Source organism: Trematomus bernacchii, unplaced genomic scaffold (genome assembly GCF_902827165.1).
Source record: "Trematomus bernacchii unplaced genomic scaffold, fTreBer1.1, whole genome shotgun sequence".
Classification (NCBI taxonomy): Eukaryota; Metazoa; Chordata; class Actinopteri; order Perciformes; family Nototheniidae; genus Trematomus; species Trematomus bernacchii.
In genome coordinates this window covers 13,293,202-13,303,189 of record NW_022987720.1, presented here as the reverse complement: position 1 = coordinate 13,303,189, position 9,988 = coordinate 13,293,202, and the positions used below count along the sequence as shown (strand labels likewise).

Here is a 9,988-nt window from a genome sequence, read left to right as displayed (position 1 = left end):
GACTAGTAATGTTTTAGATTTGATAATTTAATCTAAGACATAATTGTACCGTATTACCGAAATAAACAACATCAATAATATTCTGTAATGTCAGCAATACATATTACCAAGTGTCCAATATTTAAAGCAAACCTGAGAAATGAAACTAAAATCAGCAGCAGATAAACTGCTACTGTTGTAAAATATAACATTATTACATGTTACATTATTTGTCATGATAATTCCCATACAATAATTATCAAGCTGAGTGTGGCACCACAAGGACTGGCCTTGTCTTTTTGATTTATTTGATAAGGGTTGACTCTAGAGCTGAGGGAAGACACACAACAGGAGATAAGGGTGTCACTCCCTCCATGGAGAGAAGTAAGATAAGATAATGGATCAATACAGCGGATACACACCAGTGTCACAGTTCAACAAGGTCATCATGTCCTTCTTCCATTTCACTTTAGTGGATCCCTTTGATTGGCACCAGACCTGGACGATGTGCTTCCACAAAGAACGTATAGAGGACAAGGGCTCTCCTTTAAATAAACAAGCAACACTGTAAAATGAATACAGGGCTAAATACATGATTAGATGTTTAGATGTCTCTCTGCTCAGTTTCAATGTGTAAAGTTGGCTTTAGGGATGAGCAGAGATGGGCAACACTGTATCATGTTGGCAAGCGAACAGCTGCGGTTGAAAAATTCAGGAGGATTCATCGTTAAGTACCAGATCTTCCTGCAGTCGCTAAAGCCATCCCAGAATACAATTCACTCTGCGATGGCCATCTGTGGAGAATCATCTGTAGATAAAGGAGATTAGCCAGGCTCTAAACCACATCAGCCACTCAGGTATATTATTTTATCACTCCTCTGTGTACCACAGATGCATGAGAGCTCAGACACTTGTTTCCATTTGCATTCACCATCGTATCTTGGCCAAACACCAGCCCTGCTGTCACAAGTTGTCTCTATGAAACAACTGGAAAAGGAGTAACTGTGGGCTGCCACATGAACAGATTATGTGAGGGTGTTGCACACCTCCGTAGAAGCCAGCTCAAATCCAGGATCACAATAAAAATCTGTTTTATTTCTTGAGAGCTGTACTCAGTTTTCAATTTCTGGTTAATATTTTTGAAACAGTCATATTTTTCAGCATCTTTGCAAATCTGAGCATTCATGTTGATTCATTATCAATACTCCGCCTGTGTCTCCTCTTGGTTTTTTTCTTCACACACCCACACACATATTGTAACGGCTCAAATATCAAAGAGCCAAAGTACAGCCTTGTGGGATGCTGTTTTTCATTTGTACCCATGATGCAGGGACACGCACACATTCAGATAATCATTCAAACCATTTTTTTTGTACAAGTTCTAAAAGCTTTATTGTCCAAAATCCATCCCTTGTCCTCTCTATGGTACAGCACTGTAAGGTTGGGTTTTCTTTTTCAATCCATCCATGCGTACAGTGTTTCCTGCTCCCTAGAGCTATTGAGGGATACCCTGAATGGATGGTCATGTTAACGTTTGCTCAACCTGTCACCCCTGAGAAGGCCTGGCTAATGTGACTTTAGGATATTGTGTAAAAAGGCCTTGAATTACAATATTAATTCCATCACTGTCATCAAGGAAAGAAAAACTCACTCATTAAACTTTTGTTTTAAATAAGTTTTGTTGTACTTAAAAAAAAACATGTAAAGAAACAAACAAAGAACAAAAGAAAGCAAAGGACTTTTCCTTTCCCTGTATGCCGCACAGAGCCTACAATAACATAATCTACTCTCTTCTATGATAGCAGTTCATTATGATACAGATAACAATAGCAACTCTGATAAAATCTCTATAGTTACTCTATGATTTCTACATATAATTTCCATCTCTAGATTCTTTATGTTAAGAAAGTTTCAGTTCTTTAGGTCAGAGTTCCCACTGAGCGATAGAAACAAACAAACAATGAAAGGCTGGCTGGTTCACTGAGTAGTGCGACTTGGGAGAATCACATCAGTATGGCCTCGCTTACCCAGAAGGACTTGGGGGTTCTTAAACAGAAAGGTACACGGATCAAAGGTTTTCAGAAGCACTAGTACTGGATGGCATTACAGGGTTTTCACGACAGATGGCACTGTTGCATCACACACACACAACGATACATATTGCACAATGAGAAATGCATAGGATCTGCTCCATTACTGTAATTTAAGAATACATGATTTTGTATGATTGTTGAAGGAAGGGTCACATGTACGCTCCTATCTTGCCAACAGTCCATTCTGGCAGAGGGAGGGTTTGAGTGTCAGTAGATGTCCTGGGTAATGAGGGAGGGGTGGGGCGGCCCACACGCATGAACAGCAATATGACAGATGATGACACGTATCCCATAACACTTGTCTCTGACGTAACGTTGTTTTGCTCAGTGGAAGTCATACAAAAGTTCTCCTGCACTAAAAAGGGAAACAGGAACAGCATATGGCGCTGAAGCCGCCTCTCAGAGCGGCTTTAAACGGAACAGCTCGGTCCAGAGTCGTGGAGACGGACCGTGAGCATCAAGGCCAGCACCGGCAGGACCACCCTTCAATTCAGAGTGAACCCTTGGCTGTGTTGGAGTACTTCATACATGTGTGTACAGTATAGAATAGATAAAGCCATTGACACACTAAAACCACATCATAAACATAAACTCACAGAATGTATTGCTTTAAATGTGAGAGACTTGTCTTAGTTATGAATGAACCATAACGTGTAAATTCTCACCTGATTGTTTTTTTTCCTTTCAAACTAACATGGGATTGTAAAAACATACACCTAGGGCAAAACAAAGGCAAATATCAACACAATTTTCATCGCTTTTGTAAGTCAATCAGTTTTAAGGTGCTCTTAATGTGGTTGCCATGGCACTGTGCTTTGTTCCCTCCCACGCTGTGCGCTGACACTGCGACAGGTTGTCAATCAAATACTTGCTGAGCAGCCCCCCCCCCCATTGTCATCCAAACTTTCCGCGGAGCTCTGAAAGCAAGTCTTTAAATTATCCATTGTGTTTTATCATGTGTGATTTTGCGCATTCGTGTAGTGCAAGAGGCTTTCAATGCTCTTTATCATCATCTCATGCTGAGATCACGCCACAGAGAAATCAAGGGCAACGACGAGGTGAGAGTGGGGGGAAGGAGAAGGGAAATGAGCAGCCACAAGGAGGAAGAAATAATGGCATTTTTCAATGTAAGACATCCACAGCTGCACACATGTTTTCGTACCGCTAGTTTGGCGAGACATACTGTTTAACTGCGTTACATAAAAGACACACTGAACAAAATAATTCCAAAGACAGATTTGCAAATTGAAACAAAGTCAAGTTGACAAGCTGACCTTTTCTTGATCTTAATGAGAGCTTAATCCTGAGGATACAGAAAGAGAAGAACAAGTCTGGAGGGGCTATGACTGTGTCTGTGACTCAGAAAGAAAAGTTAAGGGCTTGAGAAAACAGCTGGAGGTGCAAAATGGTGGTGGGGTTTTAAATATATGAACATACAGATATAACATCACATACCCCCCACAGTGTGGACTCTTAGATAATTACCATATCAGAGACATGATGACCATTTAAGCTTGTAACATGAAAATACTGATCAATGCCACCCTCCTGTCCAGCCATTCAGGACGATGCCTCTGGTTCAGCTGCTTTAATGACTTACGATCCTCCAACCTTTCATTGAACCCCCAAACCAATAAGTTAAAAACGTTTTAAAAGAGCATCAAGTAAAGGGACCTTATTTTGTGGCAACCACACTAAACATACATCTAGACTTGTCTATATTTGTTCTCTAATAAATTACACAATAATATCCATAATCCAAACCATGATGACCCATGAAATGGCTATAAAAGCGGCCTCTGTGCACCAGTCACTGTCTGGAGGCCTGTCCTGCTCCTTTGGTCATTATAAGAGGAGCAGAAAGAAGGCATGATGGGGGACTTGGCCGTTATGATAGGAACAGCTCTCAGGCCTATAAGTGCCTACTGAGCATGAGGACTTGTGCTCTCTCTCTATTACAAGTCAGGCGGGCTGCATAGTTTGCGTGTGGCCTTGTCATGTGGGACACACTAAAGGAGGGCCTGGGGTTTGGTAAAGGGACAAGGGTGGAGCTCAGATGGGAAGGGCGTTTAGTCTTTAGTAGGGGGAGAAGATGAAGGGTGTGTGTGTGGCCCTCAGCGGCCCCGGGGCAGGCCGAAACAGTGCAGGGCCCAGGAAGGGGTTCTGGATGAAGGTGGTGCCCACTGGGTGGCGCAGAGCCAGTGGGTTAGCCATTGTGCACAGGGTGGGCTGGGTGAGGGGGCTGGGCAGGAAGCCAGTCGTCAAGCTCTTGGTCAGCTGCTTCTGCAAGGCCAGTTTGGTCTGGAGAAGGGGGGGGGGCACACGTTAGCATATTGTCACGGTACAATGGCAACACTTCACTTTTAAACTCTTGGATGTTAAAAGATGGTTCAGATTCTTTTTGACATAAAGTGACATTTTTTCATTAAAATCATTTGTAGTTTGCTCGTTCACACAGCGCAGCAGCAGCAGTTATAAGATTGATGGAAATAGTTTTTCAACAGAATTGCTGAATACAGCACTTATCACACACACCTTTTTCCTTGTAGCATATTTAGCAATTTATTTGCAGAGCACAACTTGTTTGGAACACACAGATGAAAAAAGGCTTTACTGCAAAAGTTATTATGAATGTTTTAATAAGTTCTTGAAGCTGTGTCCCGGGGCTGTCATTTTAATCCAAGTGTAAATCCAAACTGACTGCTGCTTTCCTCTGAGAATGAACAAACTATAAACGTTCTCAAGCCTATAAGGAGTTAGTATTTGATATGCATAATGTGCAGACCTGCCTGTCACGCAACTAAAATTGTTTAATGATAAAAAAAGGAACTAAGTTTCTAAATTGATCAGAAATTGATCACAAACCCAGACCTTAATTTGTTTAAGATGCAGATTGTATAATCAGTTTCTTCATCAGGGTATTTTTTAGCTGCCTCCTATAATTATCGGTGCACATAACAGAATTGGAAAAACCTTAAATTAGATGATTCTTAGCTTACTGAAAGAACAATAGTCTTGAGTTAGTTTTATTCATTGTATTTAACTGTGTTCTGTTTTTTATGTAAAGCACTCTGTTTGAAAGGTGCTATATAAATAACGTTTTTTATTATAAATCACACCCCAGACTCTCCTGTCACTGACCTGCACGGAGAGGGAGGTGAGATTGTACTGGCTGAACGCTTTCTTCATGGCAGACACAGCCAGGCCCGCATAGCCACTCCATCTCACGTTCTGGAGGATGATAGAAGAGGAAGAGGAGGAGGAGGAGTCAGGGGAGAAAGAGAGGTGTGTTTATGACAGGAGCAAAGAATTGATTAATCTGGAGTGCTGATTCAGGCTGCTGTTGACAGAGATGGTCAAACTATTTTAGAGCTGTCTCAGGGGGAGAGGACAGAGAACAACAGTGTGCTTAACCTCTATGACAGTATACAGGCACACAAGCATGCTGCCTCCCTGAGACAAACTGTACAAGCCCCTGAGCCCAATGTAATGAGATCCATGTGTGTGTTTCTTAACGGAATGCCTGTTGGAGTCAGGTTCATCTCAGTTTACTGTAACTGGAGATGAATTGGTGTTTAAAAATGCATTAGTTTACAAGCTAGACTTCATTTATGCCAACGTGTACAGCCTGTTCAAGCATATCTGCTGTAAGAGAAAGGCAATTACGAGTTGTTTGTCTTCCCTAAGTGTGTGTGCATGCGCGCATATTTGGGGGACAGTGTTCTGTTTGTCTGTGTCTTTATGCTGAGACTTACCGCTAAGCTGGTGCTTGGCTGGATCTTGCTGTGGGGGGTAAATTTGGGTTTGGGTGGTTTTCCGGCCAGCCTATCCTTGTGCCTTCTGCTATTCATGTGCTGCCGAGACCAGAATAAAACACAGTCAGTGAGCTAACAAGCATCTATTGTACCACAGTGGAACAACTTCAAATGGTATCTGCTGATTAATAATGGATACATATTGAGTATGACTGAAGAGCAGATCAATTACATCACATTACTTTCTACGGCTGCCACACTATCTCCCTCTGGCTGCGGTACCGGCAGGCTTATGCTCTCCTGGGATAGAGGTTGTTTATATAAGACTGGTGGAATGCATTCACGGCCGGTTGTTCAAACACGCCAGCATATCCTGCATCGTTTCCACAATCTAGCTTATGCAAAGTTTCCAAGAAAAAGTGATGTAGTATTTAATGAACATCAAAGGAGGAGAAATTACCTCGCCAACTTGGTTCGATGCCAACATAATCAGAACATTTAATACAGGAGAAATTAATAGCTTGCAATAATGAGTGTGAAATAAATGCCTGCTCACTGAAGAGCTTTGCAGTTATTCATGGCATCAGATGTTATCTGTCTAATGTGGAAAAATTGCTGCTGCTTGAATGTACTCAATGGCTGCAATCATGTGGCTGTACATGAAAGTGCTGCTTTAATTTAAGCCAAGGTGGTTTTAAAATGGTCTCTTGTGTTGTTATGTAAGGTCTTTCAAATTAGCATCAAGCTTTTTTATCATTTTAAAGCAAAGCATTTGTGATAGCTTTTATGATTGTAACAGTATAGGTCAGTTTGGTCTAAGTTCATATCTCTTCATGTGTAAGGTAAGTGCTAACTGAGCAGGCAGATTAATTATGTGGAGGTGAGGTAAATATATGCAACTCTTTCTCCACTGCCTGTTGTGATTGGGCAGGAGTGCTCTTCCCTGCAGAGTCAACTGTACTTCAATTCAATATGCTCAGGTTAGTTTGCCACGACCAATCTGCAGGACTTCCTCAAGCCCTCGTTTCCGTGCTCAGCATACACGTCATACATCACAGAAAGCAGAGAGGAATTCCAGAGGGAAAGCTCTTTATAACCAAAGAGTTTGTATATATTTTTTGTTTTTTCCCAAAGGTCATTGCTTCACATGAACATTTCTGTCCATTTCTTTATCTGATTATACCAGATATCATACATGTACTTGTACAGACTAGAGTTTTTATTTTACAATGTCCTCGATTCACAATGGTCTATTAATTGGAAAACTATACATAATATGCAACACAACCTACATATTATTGTGTTTCTCTTAACACTTACTTGGCTAAGCTGTGTCTCTGAGTTCACAAAGATCTCACACACTTCACACTGAAAGTTCTTGCTGGGCACCCCGACGCTGCCTTTGCTGGCCAGCCTCTTGCTCTTGCACCCTGCCCGAGCTGCCACCACCTTCCCCCTGCGCCGGGGCAGGACACTGTGACCTTCCAGCATCAGTTTGTGCTTTGTACCTGGTGGAGAGAACAGAGAGCTGTTTTAGGGAAACGGTAAATGTATCAAATGTATTTGTTCAAGGTCAGTAACATATGTAAAAAAAAGCCTAATACCGCTGTTATGTGCATCCAGTTGGGAGGTGGAGTTGACTGTGACTTTACAGACAGGACAATGAAGGTGAGCCTTGCTCTTGTTGGAGTCGGGGTCCTCATCTGTACGTGGCTCCTCCATTATGCTGGAGGCGTCAACGGGGCTGCCTGCCTCAGTGATTGGGCCCTCAGCATCGATGGCCTCGGGGACTTCAGGGCCGCTGGTGTCCGAGGCGGTCTCTGAGAGCTGTGAGGAAGGCGAAATCTGAGGAGGGGAAAGGGTGACCAACTCCACGGAGGAAACCTCGGATACTGGCGTCAGCATTACTGAAATCCTGGGACTCTCGTCAAGCTTTTCCTCCAGATTGGTCGGTTCCTGGTCAGACTGAAGACCTGCAGAAAAGAAGTTCATATAGAGGATAACATCAGCAAAGTGTGTTTCATTTAAACCTGCAACAATTGATTTGTTTTGCCACCTGGGAGCAGCGAAAACAAGCTCTGAAAACAACATTGACTATTTCCTTGTCAGCAGTTGCTTATTTACACATCCAGCAATTACAGAGCAACATTATCATTCATTTGGAGTCGTGCATTTGGCCTGATCTATCTCCAATGTTCACTGTTGTTAGTCTCAAACACAACTCCTCTGGAAAGCATATGTCTCATTTGCTAAATGCTCCACTATGTTCACCATTTTGTGTTTATAGAGAGAACTGAAGTCTTTTGTGGTCTTTTTTAATTGTGTGAATGTGATATTTTATTGTATGCATTGTATGTATGTGTACAGTATATGTATGAGTATAAATGTGTGGATGCATGTGTGTATATATATATATATAAATGTGTGTGTTTTATATTTGTTATCATGTACAATCATGTATAGCTAACTATCTTTATTTTGTTGATGTAAATTGTACTCCTATTTGGTTGTTAACTGTGAGCATGCCTGCTGATCATCTCCATCCAACTCTTCAGAATGACTGAAAGTTTTGAGTGCAAGGACGGAGTTGGCTGAATTAATCTCCAAATAACTTTCTCTCTTTTAATACAACATTTGAGCCAGAGTGTTTGAGCCAATTTAATAGGGCTTTTCAAGTACCAGCTTTGTGGCATTTTGTGATATATTATCAGTCTTTTCCTTTAAACCACGTGGAACACACTGGATTAGTTTTGGTTTGGGCAAGAAAAATGCCATCAGGCTTTCTCCTTGTTCCCTTCCCCTCTCTTCCCTCTCCCCCTTACTATTCAAATATCAAGTGGACCCGGAGTCTCAGTCAATATAAACAAACCAATCGAGTGCTGGGGACGGCCGATAAGTCACTGGAGTTCCATTACACATCTCCCCCTTCACCCCCCGTCTTCCCGAGGGAGTCACACACTTCACCCCAGAGCACTGCGCCCTACGCTCACTGAATATCTTACTTTCATTTAGCGCTTTCTCCTGCACACAGTCACACAACCTTCCTCTATACAACCCTGCTCTATTGATTTTCCCTTTTACGTCTTAGAGTAAATTCATCATTGGAGATAAGGGTCTTCCTCTCTCATCTCTCAAACTATATAGGAGCAAGATTATAGCTTCCCTCGGCGTAATGAGAGTGACCCCTGAGGGATTTCAACTGCTCTGTTCGGGGAGGTGGGTGTTGGTATGATCCTGAGCTTATGTGAAAGACAGGGCCACCTGAGAAGTCTCTGGGGGGGGGGGAGTGATATTGATCAATGGATTTAGCAGGAACCTGACAGAGGAAGATTTGGAGGCGGGAGGGAATCAACGCCCTCAAAAATCCAAAGACTCAGATCCTGAAGGAGCTCATTCAGTGAGGAATCAATTCAGCTGTTCCCTGCTGAGTTTAATATATCCCTATTTTAAAAAACTTTAACTTGAACAGATATTAAACCCCAGTAAAGTTCTCTTTATTGCTCCATTAATCAAGCAGTCTACAGGAAATGTTAATAATCATCCCAGTCATTTATCAAGCCGCAGTGACAAAGTGGCATTTCTGCATTTAAGACTGCAAAGATTAATTGATTTATTAAAAAACAGCACACATTATTGATAATGGAAACAATCATTAGTTACAAGCCTTATGGGAAGTTGTACAAATTGTTGTTTTTGATCATCCTGTGGAACTGACAAACAAAGACTGTGCAACCCTCTTCTCTAAGAAAATGCGTGCGGTGTTAGTTGTGCCTCTCGCTCTCTGGCCCTCTACATGATAAGAGAAACTGACACCGACATTGGCAAAGTGTCAGACTAAAGGCCAGCGAATTGGGAGTGCCAGCAGGGCCTCCGTGGGGTAGAACTACACAGCGGCAAATTATTGACATTTGGATCAAGATTATGCAGGCAATCATCAGTTTTCTTTAACATTAAAAAATTCAGTCAATTTCTTAACAATCCAATTAATTCAGACAGGCTTTCAGAGTGTAAACACATCTGGAGAGATCTCAATTCAGCCTATTGATTTGTTGAGAACTTCCACCACAGCCAAACAGAAAATGAATATCGGACTCATTATGCACAAGCTTGCTGATTCGAAGCAGAACATAAACAACTTCCCCGGGGGAACAAATCCTCGCT

General features: G+C 42.0%; 1 protein-coding gene across 2 annotated transcripts in view; it reads right to left on the bottom strand.

Moving 5' to 3' along the window:
- Positions 1–1,324: 1,324 nt before the first annotated feature.
- Positions 1,325–9,988, bottom strand: part of znf385c (zinc finger protein 385C) — a 128,627-nt gene continuing 119,963 nt past the window's right edge. For both annotated transcript variants that reach the window (XM_034144240.1, XM_034144241.1), the window contains 5 exons: positions 7,432–7,800; positions 7,148–7,335; positions 5,828–5,926; positions 5,214–5,303; positions 1,325–4,373 (listed from right to left, as the gene is read on the bottom strand). In XM_034144240.1, coding sequence (XP_034000131.1) covers positions 4,149–4,373; positions 5,214–5,303; positions 5,828–5,926; positions 7,148–7,335; positions 7,432–7,800 — 971 coding nt within the window. In that variant the 3' untranslated portion in view covers positions 1,325–4,148. The remainder of the gene's footprint in view (positions 4,374–5,213; positions 5,304–5,827; positions 5,927–7,147; positions 7,336–7,431; positions 7,801–9,988) is intronic.